Source organism: Melanerpes formicivorus, unplaced genomic scaffold (assembly GCF_026170545.1).
Source record: "Melanerpes formicivorus ecotype bairdi unplaced genomic scaffold, bMelFor1.0.p_v2 SCAF_8, whole genome shotgun sequence".
Taxonomy (NCBI): domain Eukaryota; kingdom Metazoa; phylum Chordata; class Aves; order Piciformes; family Picidae; genus Melanerpes; species Melanerpes formicivorus.
In genome coordinates this window covers 13,548,730-13,564,357 of record NW_027142360.1, presented here as the reverse complement: position 1 = coordinate 13,564,357, position 15,628 = coordinate 13,548,730, and the positions used below count along the sequence as shown (strand labels likewise).

The window sequence follows — 15,628 nt, the reverse complement described above, 5'->3', positions numbered from 1 at the left end:
TTAGGTGGTGAACTGTGTAAAGGATGGGACAAATCTTGAATTAGACTCACCTATAGGACCTTATGTATTTACTAATGTAAGACAGTGATGATGCCTTTTAGTGCTTAACAAAACCCGAGACCTTGAACTTGTCCCCAGGCTGTTCTGTGCCAGGCTTCCACCTAAAGACACAGCCCTTGTTTGAAAACCAAGGTTGTAGAGCTTCAGTGGCTCCAGGGACTCTAGCTTCTTTGTTTTAGGCACCAACATTAAGCCAAGGTCCCTAGGGAAGCCTACGTTTCAAAAGTACAGCATTTGTGTACCCAGGAGGCTGGAGCTCAATCACATGGTGTACACAAGGCTGACCAGGGACACTGGGAACAAAACCACCACCAAATGGCATGCATATTCACCCATTTCAGCCTTTGCTTTCACTTCCAGTAGCTGGCAAAGCCACTTAGAGGTGAAAAAAGAGGAAAGAAACCATAAGTAAGAGAAGTGTGCTATTGTCCCTTCTGTTGTACTTCAGAGCTATAATCAAGAAAAGATTGTCTCTCCTCCAGCCTTGTCTGGGTGAAACAATGCTTACAGATCAGTACCCTTCAGATGCAATTTGAGCAAAAAGAGGCAAAATGTGGCTCACTTGTTTACTATCAGAACTTGAAAGCAACAAGGAATTTCTTTCTAGCTACATCCCACTCCCTTCTTCCCTGTGGAGTCTTCTCAGTCCTTAAGGAACTGCTATGCAAGTTCATTGAAAGTTCTATTTCAGCATTTCCTTCATAGTAGAGGCCTCTTCCACCCAGGTCTTGGGATCCTGCCAACAGACATATCAGCCGCTAGTACTTAAATCCTTCCGCTAAAAAATGCTTCCCTAAAGAGCTTATACTCCAGTTCTGGATGCCTATGAGAGACGGTCATCACAATTAAGCAGCCTCAATAAGAGCTTAAGAGAGGTTCTTCTCCACTCATGACTTAATGGGGCACTACAGAGCCTTTTCTCCCCTTGGAGTGGCCTCCACTTAGGAAGAGGCAGCCTCAGGACAGTTCCAGTCAGCAAATAAGCGTCAGGTGCTACAAAATGGAGAACCAGCTGCAGCTATGATACATTCAGAGGGATCCAAAACAGTATGACACCTATGGGAACTTATGAAATGCCCAGCATCTCTCCATGCTCAAAGAGTCTTGCTCTGCTGCGTGAAGTTCTCACTGGCGGACTCCTTAAACCTGGGGCAAGGATTGCATTTGCCTCTGTGCCTCCAGAACAACTAGCAAAACAGATTTTAATTCCTGCCCATATGACTGACTTATTGTGGCTGATATTTAGAGCAACTCAGTGGAAAAGTTCCTACTGAATTAAGATCACCTCTGAGAACCGTACCCCTGCAGCTTCCGTGGTCTTTATTTATCCTCACCTTGTCCAAATGAACAGTTCTTACAGGCAGATATGCCAAGCATAGAAGACAGACAAGTATATTTTAAACACATGACAAAAGATCTAAATGCCCTCCTTGTTTCTGGAGAACTGAAAGTATCACGTGGTTGCCCCTGCAGACAAAATGTCCTGAAAGATTTCCCAAGACAGCAAGCTGGGGACACTATCAAAAGCACTTTGGGACACTCTACATGCACTTGTGGTCTACAAGGACTGTTACGCATGGGGTTCTGAGCTGACAAACAGGGAGCAACTTCTGACGGACTGTCAAGACAGGGACATACCAAAGCCCAACCCAGGCTTCAGCACACAACTTTCTCACCCACAGCTAAAGAGAGGTCCCATCTATGCCATAAATCTTTAGCCTGTTTTTAACATCCTGGGTGGCTCCAGCACCCTTTGTTTTTAGAGCTTTCTCTTCTGTTTCTCAAAGAGGTGCTGTATTATGCTGGGATATCCTGTGGCTTTCCTCTCCTTTCCAAAGTGTTCTCAGTCGTTTCCAAATCTGTCCCAACATGGTAGATATCTGTTCCCAAATGCTGAAACATTGGATTGTTTTTAAAAAATCCAAACAACCACCAACAAAATCTCAAAAAATCAACAACCACCATACCCCACAAACATTTTCCCAAAGACAACAACTCAGAACACAACACAAGGGTCAAGGAAATTCATTCCTTTCCTCTGGCAGGATGCACTAACAACTCCCTTTTGGTGGTTCAGTACCCTTTACTGCACTTCGACATAACACACGAAGAATGAGTGGTCAGTAAGGTGGCAGCCAACACAGAAAACATCTTTTTAATCCACCAGCAACATCAGCAGCTCCCCTCCCAGTAGCAAATGAAAGCCCCATGGAAACCCCTCTGCCTCTCTCTTTATCCTCCCAACTCAGCTCAGGCTGGAGAGCCTCCATGTAACTGGCCACACCAAGCAACAAACTGTGCTTTTGTGAAGCGCAGGTAGTAAGAACCCTGTCCTTCTTAGCACTTATTAGCACTACCTGCTCCTGCGAGGTTCCAGTACAGCCTCAAGCATTCAGAAAGCCTCAACCCCCTCACTCCTAGATCATCCCTCTTCCAGTGCCAAGCATCAAGTGGCAAGCTTCTGTTCCCTTCCTAGCCACCGTTCCCTTACATCAACTCCACAATCACTCATCATCCCTGGATACACATATGGGCAGTCAGGCTGGCCATATTCACCTGTCCCAGAGGGAAAATTCTCATGGATTATGAGAATTTTGATTCCCAAGCGGGAGTCAAAAATGCCACCCTATAAAGCTGCACCCAAGTGCAGACATTTCCTCCTCTCGAAGGCAAAGTAAGAGGAAAGAACGCTCTTCAGAGCAGTGAGAATGCAGAGCTACCATCACACAGGGATTCGGGACTTTGCTGAAACCATGCAGTATTCTGCTGCTGCTCCGGTAGGGCCCGGGTTTCCCCAAAAAATCTGTTTAGCATTTCTTGTGGTTTTAGTTGCTGAAGACTGAGGCAGGGCTGAGTTCACTCAGGGGCCCCATGCTGGGTGACTGGGGCTGCCTCTGCTCCTCCGCCCCATCGCTCCCGAACCGCTTGGGCTGGCTTTTCAGCGGCTCCCCATGTCCCCTCGGCCCTTTCCCACCCGCCTGCGGCCGAGAGCCGCTTCGCCAGCCGACGCATCCCACTCACGTCCGTCGGGGACGGAGGGAGCTAAAGCCCTTCGGTCCCGGCGGGAAAGTGGCAGCGGAAAGCGGCGGTGGCCTCAGCGTCCGGGCGGGTGTGGGGAGTTCGGCTCACGACCCCCAGTTTCCGTCTCTGCAGCCGAACGCAATACCCGGGGGAGAGAAAAGCCAATTTGAAGGTTGAAGGAAAAAGGAGCGAAAAATGGCTTTGGAACGACACCGATCCCCCGCGCCCCGACCGCCGCCACAGGAGACGGGCGGTCTTCAGGCGGCGGCGGGCAGCCTCCTGGCACCTCTGCTCGCTCTCCCCCGACAACGCTCGCCGCTGCCCCGGCCCCGCCAGGGAATCCTCCGTGCCTCCCTACCTTCCTCAGCGAGGGGCCGTGCCCCGGCATGGCGGCGGCGGCGCCCGGCGCCGGGCTGGCGGCGTGCGGACGCGCGGCTGGGGGCTCCCCGCCCGCCGCGCCATGCAGCGCCGCGCCCCTACCACCGCCCCCCGCCAGCCCCAGCCCCGGCCCCGGCCGTCCTCCGGCGGGAGCACCGCCCCCGGCCCGCCCCGCTGCCTTAGCAACCGCGGCCACGCCTCCGCCCCCTCGCGGGAATACCGCGTCCGGTGCAGGCTGTCTGTCGGCGAGGTGCGCGGAGGTGACGGTGGTAGGGCAGGAATTAAAAGAGGAGGTGCACAAGGCGGTTTTTTGGTTGTAAAGAGAAACATCCGAAGGAACGCAAAGGAGTCCTTGCTTGCTATCAAAACGGCACCAGTTCCTCCACAGCTTCCCGCCGCTGAAGGCACCGATTATCGCGGCATCTGATCAGGTCACAGGCGCCTCACGGGAGGGCGGTGGGCCAGGAAAGCCTCCAGCCTGGAAAACTTTGGAATCAGCTCATCTGCACGGGGCCATAATGCAGCTCCATCACATTTGAGCTATCTGTTAAAGTGAATGAGGAATCTGTGCCGGAAATCCATTTTACAAGCTCTTGGTTCTGAAGGTACATTGCACATCAGAAAGGGGTGTTCTCTGAGCAGAAGTATGCAGCCACTAACATACACCCAAAGCTGGGTACTGACTTAGAGAATGACACACAAGAGACTCAGTAAGTTTCTTGTATTATGCTTCTATTCTGGCACGCCTGACACAGGTAGAATCATTTCAAAAGACCTGTGTGTCTTCAGAGAGTTTTGGGCAAACTTTTATACAAAAAGTTATCTGTCTATAATGACAGGGGTCCAGATGCTTCCTATCTATACAAAGCTAGCTATCTAAAAATAGCAGAAGTATACATATCATGCAGGTGTCCTTTATCTTATACAAAAGATCATCTTGTCCAAGACTAACATAAGTGAATCACTGAAAAATCCTATTTCTTATCTATCCAAAGGCTGTCTGCCAACCCCTCTCCCCCTCCCTGCATTCCAGCATTTCAGCTAACAAGCAGAAAATTCTTATCAACTCTGTTATTCCATTAATGAGGTTTTTCTGTTCATCAGTACCTGTCAAACTCCCAGTGTGAAATGCTACAGCTCTCAGCCCAAAGCCTCCCTGCACAAGATAGTAGCTTTGCTAAACAGCTGTGACAGCAGCATGAGCTGTAGCCTCACCTCTGCACCGTCTACACCCTAGAACATGGTCTTGAGGTGTTGCAGTCACAGACAGAAGAGCTCCCAAAAGGGAGAGATGGATGATGTGGTCTTCAGCTGCTTCCTCAGCAGCAGGTGCACTCATTTCAATTTATGAAAGGCAGGTGTCCTTTGCAAAAGATGTGGGCAATCCTGTGTGAGCTGTCTGATTGCTGACAAGGTTAATACATTGTCAGCTGACTCAGGAGTAAGCAGGAGACCCAGCAGTGCTGTCAGCAGCACTTCTGGGGAGCAGAAAGCCCAAGACACAGAGCAAGCCTGGAAGATTAAACAGGTCTCTGTTTCTGCTGAACAGCCATCATCACCTCAGCAGGCTTCTACTTTCAATTTTCATTTCTGTTCCTAGTAGTCATGTGATGCCATGTGCCCTCAGATATTTCTCTTATTCAAAACATTGACTGTTTCATTAATGCCCTGCTAAGGAAGTCTCAACATTTCACCTGCTGACATGAGGCTACTACTGCAAAGCCTTAGTTTTTACTTAAACAAAAAGGTCATGGCTGGCTTCTCTCATCACAGGAGAAAAGTCAGAAAAGGCAACTGCCACCTTGCAATACCTGAAATACTTGACGTACTCTTGCATGTGCCAGCCCCCTTATTTCACCTGTAGCTCAGTCCACCACAGCAGTCCATACCACGGTAGGCTCAAAACCGAGATGGTAAGAGCCTACCTCAACTGTCAAAAGCGACGGGATTGTGGAGGCCCCTGCTGTAACTGTGGGTCCTTTTCCTCTTGTCATCAGCTGCCTGCTGGAATGTGGATGCACCTCAGTGGGCACCCAGTGACAAGAGAGGTGGGGCCTCTTGTTCGCCTGCCTTGTAGGCCAAACCTGAGAGAACGCTCCCACTCAGGAGACACCTCGGAGACGCTCTTCCCCTCACAGGGCTCAGGTGCCATCTACAAGGCAGGCGGAACCCCCTCACTGGCAGGTGTTCCTGCCCCTTTAAGGGGTGGGCCGCCCCCGCCTGCCGGCTCTGATTGGTTGTCCCTGCCCACCTCCCTTTGCCCTTCCCCGGCGGCCGTTAGTGGCTGTGAGCGGTGCGGGCGGGCGATGGTGGCGGGCGGGGCCGTGCGGCTGCTGCTGCTCGCGCGCCCCCTCCTCGGGCGGGCTGCTGGGGCGAGGGGGACATGGCACGGCTGGACGGCCCCGGGGCGCGGAGGGCTGCGTGCCGGCCGCTGGGTTGCGGTGGCCTTGGCGGTGCCCACGGCGGTACCCGCTGGGACCGGCTGGAAGGGGAGGCCGGGCCACCGGGGACCGGTGTGGGTAGGGGAACGCGGCTCGGAGCGGCCGCCCCAGGGGCTACTGCGTCGCTTGGGTCTGGTGCTCCAGCTGGGTCTGCGGGCCTGCGGGCTGCTCCTGCGCTTCGGCCCCTTGCTGCTGCTCTACCCTCTGAGCCGTTTCTGGCCCGCCTTGGGAGCGCTGTGGCTGCGGCTGCTGCGGAGGGCAGCTGAGGCTGCCGGTCCCACCTGTATTAAGCTGGGCCAGTGGGCCAGTACTCGTAGGGACCTCTTTTCCGAGGCCTTCTGTGATGAGTTTTCTAAGCTGCACATTGAGGTGAGCCCGCACCCTTGGAGCCACACCGCTGAGCTCCTGAGGAAGGCCTTCGGTGAGGACTGGAGAGGTATCCTCAAGTTCCAAAGCCAGGAGCCGGTCGGCTCAGGCTGCGTCGCCCAGGTATATAAAGCCTATGCCGATCTCACAGCCATCGCTGGCTGCCAGGTCAAGGAGGTAGCACAACGCTCGGAATTACGGTCTGCTTTTGAAGCATGGGAAGTGTCAGGCTTTAGAGGCCTCCTCAGCTGGCTGAGAAGGAGGAAGAGCCAAGAGATGTGGGAGGAGAGGAGCAGGGAGCACCTGAGCCCATCAAACTGCTCCCGAGGAAATCCTGTGAGTGGGATGTCCCTTATGGAACAAACAGCCCAGCCACTCCTGAATGCAAATCCCTCATCAGCCAGACGTCTCACGCCTGTAGCCATTAAAGTAAGTCATGCATTTGACTGGTAGATGTGTGAAAATGGAGCGTGCTGGATAAAGCCAATCAAATTTAATTCCATACAGCTCAGTAGTTGGCTAGGGCCAACTAGTTGGCTAGAGCAAGAGGAGTGGTATTTGTTTCCCATAGTACCTTTTCTCAATGCTTTGATTCCAAACAACTCCAATCCAAGCTTCTAGTGGTCCCAGCTTTTCTGAGCATGGAGTTCAAGTACACATACAGCCTATGGCACCTCTGATGTGCAGGTGGCTACGAGAAATGCTTGCAAGGGCCCAGTTTATATGAACATAATGAATGTTAAGTTTGGTTTCACCTTCCAGAAAATTAAACCCCTTCTCACATGGAAAAATCTGGAGCAGAAAAGTTCTTTTCTTACATTTAAGCTGTTCCAAATACTAGTCAGTGCTGCATGGCATGGAGAGGGCTGGAATGCAAAAGCAGTGGAAAATGGTATTGGGTGAGACTATAAGCTCCAGTCTAACCTTCCATTTGAAGGCTGTTTACAGTTTAATCCATGGCAAAATGTAAATTCCTAGCTGGGGAAGCCTTCTTAGTTGTCAGTTTGATAAACTGGGCTCTATCTTTTTGTAATATATCACTTCAGCTGATAGAAATGGACTGTCTTTCACAGTGTTTTGGGGGCTAATTTTGCCACTGTACATTCCTGCACAGGTCCTGCATCCTGGGCTGGTCCATCAAGTCCAGATGGATCTCTTCCTTATGAAGATGGGTAGCCACATCATTGGACTTCTCCCTGGATTTAAGTGGCTCAGTTTGACAGAGATTGTGGAGGAGTTTGAGAAGCTTATGATTCAGCAGGTGTGTGCTATGCTGTGGTCTGCATGTACTGAAATAAAAGTTCCCTTAGACTTGCTACTGGCAGGCTGTAACTTCATACTGCTACTTTTTAAAGGGTTAGAGGAAGGCTTGCATGTTCTTTGGTCGTGGTCTTTAATCAGTCACATAATGTTACTGAAGTGAAAGTTTATATGCCCACTTAGATTTAAAAATCTAAATTTGAGTATGTTTTCTAGTGAATGGCCTGAACAGCTAGCTAACTAGACCTAGTCTAGTTGTGCAGTGTTGTGAAAGACAAATACTGAGGTGAGGAAAAGAATCTCTCCAAACAGGTCCTCAGATGTGTGTTTACTCTTCAGTCCTACCTGTTTGCAGTCTGTACTCATTGGTTGTGTTTGTTATCACAGAGGCATATATATTGGCATAACTAATATACTTTTACCTAAGTAAATAATACAGTCTGAAGTTAAGCTTTGCAAATAGATCTGAAAATGTTCTGATTCATCAGTGTCTTCTAAAGATGCAGGCATGCAATTTCCTTACTACCAAACTTTAAAAGGTATCACTACAGGCTTAATTAGGCTTATGGGTCTATTAAAATGGACTGTGATTTGCTAATTTCATTTTTGTCTAGGTTGCCTGAAGCCTTTTGAAAGCCTTAATTATTTTCTGCTATTGAAAAGAAATCTGCACATTAAATCCATGTTGTAAACTCTTGACTGTATTCAAATGTGACTTGAGGTCATTAGTACTAGTTTAGTCTGGAAGAGCTTTGGTGATGCTGAAGACTGGATTAGGAGAACAACCGATAGGCTTAGTGCAATTTTCTTTTGTTTCTTTCTGAAAGAACAAGAAATAATCTTAGGATACTTCCCACTGCCACATGAGGGAGACAAGGCGAGATTATCCTGCCTCCTTGAGCAGTAACAGTGTGCAGAATAGAGGTCCTTGTGTCACTGAGGAGCTGGGGCCAGGACTTTGCACAGTGGGTTGTTTTGCATAGGCTACATTAAATTTCTTCCTGGGATGGCTGCCTACCTGTAAAGTGAGGCTAGGGCTGTGATTTTTCTACCCTATCTGCCTGTCTCGGTATTTGGACAGTAAGCTTTGGTTCAGGCTCTCTCTGCCCTTGAAAATAATGCAGTCTTTTTGAGACACCATGCCTATAGTAAGCATCACCCATTTTGAAGGTTGCAAGCCATCCGTTCCCCAGTCTGTTACTCTGCTTCTCCACCAGAAGAGCTGTAAGCATAGAAGTGCTGCTATTTTTTGCTTTTGTTCTGGCTTTGACTAGTTTTATTGCTATTGAGTATTGCATGCTACAGGCATACCCTTACACAGGGTAACATCTAATTTTAATTGCACCTAATTTCCAATCTGCCTTTCCTTTCTCCCCCTTGAGATTGATTTACGCTATGAAGCCAGAAATCTGGAGCGCTTCCGACAGAATTTCCTAGATGTCGACTTTGTGAAGTTTCCAACTCCCCTTCGGCCTTTGGTGACGACAGATGTTCTTGTGGAAACCTTTGAGGTAAGAATTGCAGGGTTGGGAGCAGTGGTAGCAGTGATAAGGCCCTTAGAACATGCCAATGAGGTGGTTTTTTTGAGGAGTTGTCAGAGGCAGAAGGATGCTTTTCTCTTATTTGCTTAAAAAGATTGCTGTCCTTCCTCAGCATCTCTTCAACTTCCCTTGTTTGTAAGCAGTGCATCCCAGAAGACAGGTGGCAGACAACTCCATGTAGAAGTTGGGCCTGAAGCCAAGCAGACCAGCAGCGTGTGCAGCCACCATATGCTTGCCTGTGCTTTGCAAACCAATACCACGCTTCAGCTCTCCTTTGTGGTGTGTTAAAGCAAGGAGCTCATCAGTCTGACACTTTCTGATGCTTGCCTTGCTTCCCTTGTGGACGTTTGAGTCACAGACTAAAGCGTCTCAACTTTTGTGGATGTGATCCTGGCAAGAGTATTTCTGCTCCAGGCTATCTCACCCCTTTTCTGAAGAACAAACATTTGCTTCTCTCATGTTGTCTGTCACAGTAGGTACAGCTTCTACTGGGCAGGTTCTTTTCAGGGTTTTCTTATCCACTCTATGTTCCCTCAACTCTGGGCACCTAGGTTAAGGCAGGACACTGGGTGTGTTTGACTCCAACTCTATCTTTGTTTCAGGAGAGTGAACCTATTTCACACTACCTGCAGGAGGAGACTGCCACAGAGCTGAGGCAGAGACTTGCAAAGATGGGCATGGACATGCTCCTAAAGATGGTAGGCACTTGGTTGAGGCTGGAAGGGAAGGTTGTCTTCCTGCAGAAGCTATTCAATTGGGAATTAAGATGATATGGTTAAAAAGAAAACTTGCTTGCTTCCCATGTCTCCTACCCTTCTCATGAACTCAAAGATAAGTGTGCCATTTGGAGTTGGCCCATGGATGCCAGGTATCTCACAGTAACCTATAACTTGGGCTGCTTAAGTACTGTGTGGCCCTTGAAGCAGTGGAGGGAGGGTCTGTTTCATGTGCAGTATGACACAAGGTCTGGGTAAAGCCTGGGCTAAATACACCACTGCTGTGGACTGTTACAGAGCTTCAACACAGGAGGACAATCTGCTTGCATGCAGTAAAGCTGTCCTATGCAACTTGACCAGTGCATTGCCATAGTCCCCACATACTATAAAGTGCAATGTAATTAGCAATTACTGTGCTCTGTAGAGACTAAGGATGTGACTCCTAGGGAAAACAGCTGATTTCTTCATTTACTGACTCTTCCTCCAAAACTGCCTTTTTAAAGGGAGAACTAAACACGGAGTGAAGAAAACAACCCTGACCAGACTCAGCTTACAATTTGGCTTCTGGCTGTCCAGTTCTGTGGTTGAAATAATCACAAATGATCTGGAAAGTGGTGCTGAGAGTGACACAATTGTCTCAGGAGAAGCTGTGAGAAGCAGCAGGGGAGATTGCAAAAGAACCTCACAGTACTGAGTGCATGGGCAGTAAGTGTCAGATGAGATTCAGTTGATAACTGTATTACCATGCTAGGGTGATGGTGAGACCTGCAATTATGACTCCATGGTGTAAGACAGACTCTGAAAGTGCTTTTCTGAATGGTAAAAGCTATGGTGGAACTAGAGCAGTGTTATACTAACATTGTATTCAATGGTTAAGAGGAGAGCAAACCCCCTACACTTTAGGAGTAGAAAAGAATTAAAAAGAGTACAGCAAAGCTGTGTCTTGAATACTCTGCAGTTCTAATCTCTTGCTGTCCAGAACCCTCCATTTCAAGAGCTCCAAGAGAGCTAGAGTTGAATATGGGTCTATTCTGTGTGGTTCCTCCAAAGCAAGTGATGATGATATGAAATTATCAGGGGTAATGTTTGCAGGCAGCACCTAAAAAAATATTTCCTTTTCCCACACAGCTCAAATTATTTATGTGGTAATTAGACAGATTTGTAGGTGAAATCTATAAAATACAAGATGACCTCCTTGGCATAGGAAGTCCTGTAGTCCCAGGTGGCCAGGAGGGTTAGTGGGGAAGTGCTTGCCTTCTTGCTAGTCCTTTCTGGTACTCACTGCTGTGTGCATTTGTTTCCTGTTAACTTATGTTACAATACAATTGTAATGTGGGGTGGTGTCCCAGACTACACAAACTTAACCATTCATTATAACCTGTTCCACTGAATGGCAAATGGCCTATACTTGCTGTATTACTCTTTGACAAGGCCCACCAGTGTGGGCCTTTAGTGTAAATTTTAGTGTAAATTTTAGTGTAAATTTTAGTGTAAATTTTAGTGTAAATTTTAGTGTAAATTTTAGTGTAAATTTTAGTGTAAATTTTAGTGTAAATTTTAGTGTAAATTTTAGTGTAAATTTTAGTGTAAATTTTAGTGTAAATTTTCAAAGAGCACTACTCTTCCCTGCTAGGACTCCTGGGGGTTCCTGCCTGACTGCTAGCAAACACACAGCATTGCCTCACAGCTCTGCTGACTCTGTACCAGTTCAGTGCAGCTGGTATCCAGCAGAAGCTGTTTGCATAGGGTGGTGCACCTTAGCCATGCATGACACTGAACAGATCAGAAACAAACCTCTGTTTGCCTGTGAGTTTTGCCATGGGTAGGTTTGGTTGAATGAACTGCTCTGACTTTCCTGTCCTCTAGATCTTTGTTGACAACTTTGTCCATGCTGACCTGCACCCTGGGAACATCCTGGTTCAAGGCTCTGCTTATGTCAGCACTGGCTGCAAGGAGCAGACAGCCATTGTGGACCTGTGTGACACACTGGTGGTGGAAGTGCAGCCACCTGTCAGAGGTCTCTGCCTGGTGCTGCTGGATGCGGGGATTGTGGCGGAGCTGCAACACGCTGACCTGCAGAACTTCCGGGCTGTTTTCACAGCTGTGGTCCAGGGCCAGGTGAGGTCTCTCATCTGGCTGGGAAGCTGAGGCTGGGGAAGGGAGACAACTGGAGAGTCTGATGGCTGAAATGACAGCTTTCTCTCTGTTTCCCCTTATGAACCTTCCTAAGAGGGGAGAGATTTGCTGTTGTGGGAGCTATACCCAACACAGCTACAGCAAGGCAGCTGCCAGAATTGAGGAAACAGAAGGTGTCAAACAGGAAACACTGGCAGCCACTCCCTCGACATGAGTGCTTCTGCTGCAAGTTAGGCCTGCCTGGGAGCTTCTTGCATTTCAGAGACTTGCAGAATGTGCCAGGTTTTGCCAGAGAAGTGGAGGGAGTGGGTTAACATCTTGATCTTCCATATACGTTCCCTTCTGCAGCCCTGCTGCTGGAAAGGCCATGTGATGTGTCTGTAAAGAAGGGGAAGCAAGAGATGAGGTGGGTCTGGCCTCTGCCAGGCTCCTCTGTATAAGAGGAACTACTTTATCTTTCTTTACATTTACCTAAAATACACTCCCATATAGATTGTGGAATCCAGTGCTAACATCTGTTCATTCTGAGAACAGGCATCAGTGCTCATACTTGCATGTTCCTGTTTCTCACCTGTGACTTGGAAGGCTCACTGTATCTCAAGAGGGACACGTTTTAACTGTACATTCAGGCCCATCCTGTGCTGCCAGACTGACTTCTCAGCTACTAAGCAAAACCAGCAAACATTTGTTTGCAAGTCATTCATGCTTGGGATGGGTGTAATTCATGATCTACAGATCAGAGTGGTTCCAAAGAATGTTTATCAATAAGGTGATAGATGCTTTATATCTGTATATGTAACTTTTACACCAAGTTGCATTGCCAAACCTAGGGCCTGTAGCTCTGTACGTGACTGTCAGACACATTTTCCAAGCAGAGCTATAAAGCCTTTCACAAGTGAAGCCTGGGGCTCCTCTTCTTTCTCACCAAGTATCAGCTTGCTTTTACTCTGCAGTTTGCAAATGGAAAGTTGGACTTGGCCCATAAGGGAGGTTAATACGTGCTCTTCTTTACTTCTCTGCTGAGAAGAAATGCCAGCCCTGTGAGTTTTATTTCCTCCCTGAAACTTCTATCCTATAAGGCCTGTGAGGGAAATAGCTGAGGTTGTGCCAGATTCCAGCTAAGAGTTTTTGACCAGTTCTCCTCTTTCTGTACCTGCTTCTTATGATTAATTTTATCTCCATTGTTTGAATAGGAAAGCATGGCCCTGGGAGTTCTCCCTGCTGTATGTCTCCTCCTATGCAGCAGAAGCCTTCCAGGGATGACAACGTGCAGTTCCCTGTAGGTCTGCTGGCACCCATGATCCACATTGAGTCTCCCTTTTGGCTTGCTTCACAGGGGGAGAGAGTGGCAGAACTAATCCTGCATCACGCCCGTGCCAACCAGTGCCAGGACATAGAGCGGTTCAAAGCTGAGATGGCAGAACTAGTGACCAAGGTCCGAGGGAACACCATTGCCCTGGGAAAGGCAAGTACAGTGTCCCACCCTTGTGTAATTCCATGCAACCTGGCTTTTAGAATGATCCATGTGGGAAGGCCAACTCTGATCTCATCAGCATCACCAGTGAGTACTGTGTGCTTTTGTTAGACTCTCAGGTGCAGCAAAAGTCCATAAAATCCTTTATTTCCTTACAATTAAAACTCCTGTAAGTGTGTGGGGGTGGGGTGTGGGAGTTTTTCTGGGTTCCTTTCTTATTCCTTTCTTGCTTTTGTTTGTTTTCTTTTAAAATCTTTTAACATCTGTGGTTCCTTGTGGGGAGTTACTGAGCCTAATGTTACAGCTTGCATCCCATTAGCTAAGGCCAGCCATGGCACTTCAGAGAGTATCATATGGTAGTACTGAGCAAATTGGTGCATGATGCACACTGCTGTGGAGTCAGATGTTCTCAGGCTTCCTGGGCTCGCATGTAAGCAGAACCATAGGTCACAGGTGAACTCCTTATCCTTGGCAGGATGGGGGGGGATCATATTTGATGTTGGCTGTTGTCAGTTGGGGAATCTTGTCCCACTACCCCAAACCAAATGCTAGCAAACACAATCCTGCCTGTCACTCACTTGGCAGTGACACTTGAATATGTGTTTTTTATTTGTTAACTTCTCCTTTTGCATTCCAGCTTCAAGTGGGAAATCTCCTCTCCAATGTCTTTAAACTATTGATGACGCATAAGGTGAGGTCCTGTTGCTGTTTGACTTCAATAGCTGGAAGTTTGTTTGGGAAATGAGAACTACTGGGAACACGAAGGGCTGATGGGGGAGTGACTTTTGAAATGAACTGCTAGGGCAGGGACTGCAGGAATGCTCTTTCTCAGGCCTTGGTATACAACCTGCAAAGACCAATTTCTGCTTTGATGGGTTTTGTCTTAATACTGGACTTACCAGTTGATATCTTCTAAAAGGAATGTTGCTCTAACACCATTTTCCTATTTTGTTTAATAGTCTTAGAGGCAAAAAGGAAATGTAATATATATTGCACTTATATCCTTGCATGCTGTCTTTTGTGGACCTCTTTCTTGATACAAAGTTATGTAAGAGCACTAGGCCTAGCACTAGTACAATAAACATCTAGTTGTTTGTTAGAGGCTTCAAAAGTGAGGACTTGCTTACACAACAGAGATTGCTTCTTGCAGCTGTTAGTATTTGGGGGATGAGTTTCCATGGTTGCAACCAGCAACAGAGCTATGGTGGCCTGAACTAGAGATGAGAAGGTCCATAGGACTATCCAGTCTGCAGAGTGTCTCCATGAACAGTCCTTAGTTAGAGGTTTTTGTCATTAAACCTCATTAAGCTGGTTTCTAAGAATATTAAATGTATTTTAGACCGTTACAAAGCAAGTCCTCCCAACTCCAGAAATTCTCAGTGCCCTAGTATGCTTTGAAACAATACTGGTGCCTGGCTGTGAATTGAGGAGTAGTTTCCTCTGATGTGTGAGGGTCTTTTGTGGCTATTCAGGAGGTTACACAAGTGCATGTGTTCACAAAGTAGGTAACTACACTACCAATGGTGAGCACTCCTAAGATCCTGCTGTTTCAGTGTGGAAGAAAAAAAGTTATCCCATTCCTTCTCTTGGAGCTGAAAAACAAACTCTTGGCTTTCCTTATGGCACTTAACCTGAAATGGTCTTATTTTGGGGCCTGCTCCTGGATTTGGTTGTGCTCTAAAACTCCAAGCAAAAGAGTATAGTTTCAGATGGGTGGATGGTTTCCCCTCAGCATAGCCAGAGCTGGTACCTCAGTGGAATGGGCTCAGGAAAATAACAGGTCCACTGAGTTCATTAAGTTACTTGTGGTTCTAGGTGAAGCTTGAGAGCAATTTTGCTTCCATCATCTTTGCCATCATGGTTCTGGAAGGTCTTGGTCGTTCACTGGACCCTGAACTGGACATCCTAGAGGCAGCTAGACCACTGCTTATCAAAAATGCAGCTTCTGCCCTTAAATAGACTGTGGCTGCTGCCCTCTTGCTGTGCAGGACTACCCATGCCATCTGACAGAATCTGAAGGTGGAACGTCATGAGCATCCTGGGAGACATGCTGTGCAGTGTTGCTCTCCGTTGACGTTGCCTTCAGTCATTTCAGCCAGGTACCAGACATGGGATGATTGGAAGGTCTGTTCCAGAAACCAGGAAGACTTTGCACAACTGGAGAGTTCTGACTTGTTAATACAATTGCTCTGGTAGTTTTTAAACTGACTTACTGTGTAGCTGAGGTGCTCAAGA

General features: G+C 47.7%; 2 protein-coding genes across 2 annotated transcripts in view; one reads left to right on the top strand and one right to left on the bottom strand.

Annotated features, from left to right (window-relative positions):
• Positions 1-3,568, bottom strand: part of DENND2A (DENN domain containing 2A) — a 56,542-nt gene extending 52,974 nt beyond the window's left edge. The window contains exon 1 of the mRNA XM_068142197.1: positions 3,440-3,568. The gene's annotated coding sequence lies outside the window, so the exon portion shown is untranslated. The remainder of the gene's footprint in view (positions 1-3,439) is intronic.
• Positions 3,569-5,765: 2,197 nt separating this feature from the next.
• ADCK2 (aarF domain containing kinase 2) lies at positions 5,766-15,352 on the top strand. Its single transcript, XM_068142196.1, has 8 exons — positions 5,766-6,695; positions 7,381-7,527; positions 8,909-9,037; positions 9,670-9,765; positions 11,650-11,901; positions 13,256-13,384; positions 14,031-14,084; positions 15,209-15,352. Exons 1-8 carry the CDS (start codon positions 5,766-5,768, stop codon positions 15,350-15,352), a joined length of 1,881 nt encoding a protein of 626 aa, XP_067998297.1.
• The last annotated feature ends 276 nt before the right edge of the window (positions 15,353-15,628 follow it).

Bases quoted from the DNA above. Each gene is read 5' to 3' on its own strand.
- ADCK2 (XM_068142196.1), top strand. From the start codon at position 5,766: ATGGTGGCGGGCGGGGCCGTGCGGCTGCTGCTGCTCGCGCGCCCCCTC. The intron at 11,902-13,255 runs GTGAGGTCTCTC...CTTGCTTCACAG, and splicing joins CAGCTGTGGTCCAGGGCCAG to GGGGAGAGAGTGGCAGAACT. The intron at 13,385-14,030 runs GCAAGTACAGTG...TTTGCATTCCAG, and splicing joins ACACCATTGCCCTGGGAAAG to CTTCAAGTGGGAAATCTCCT.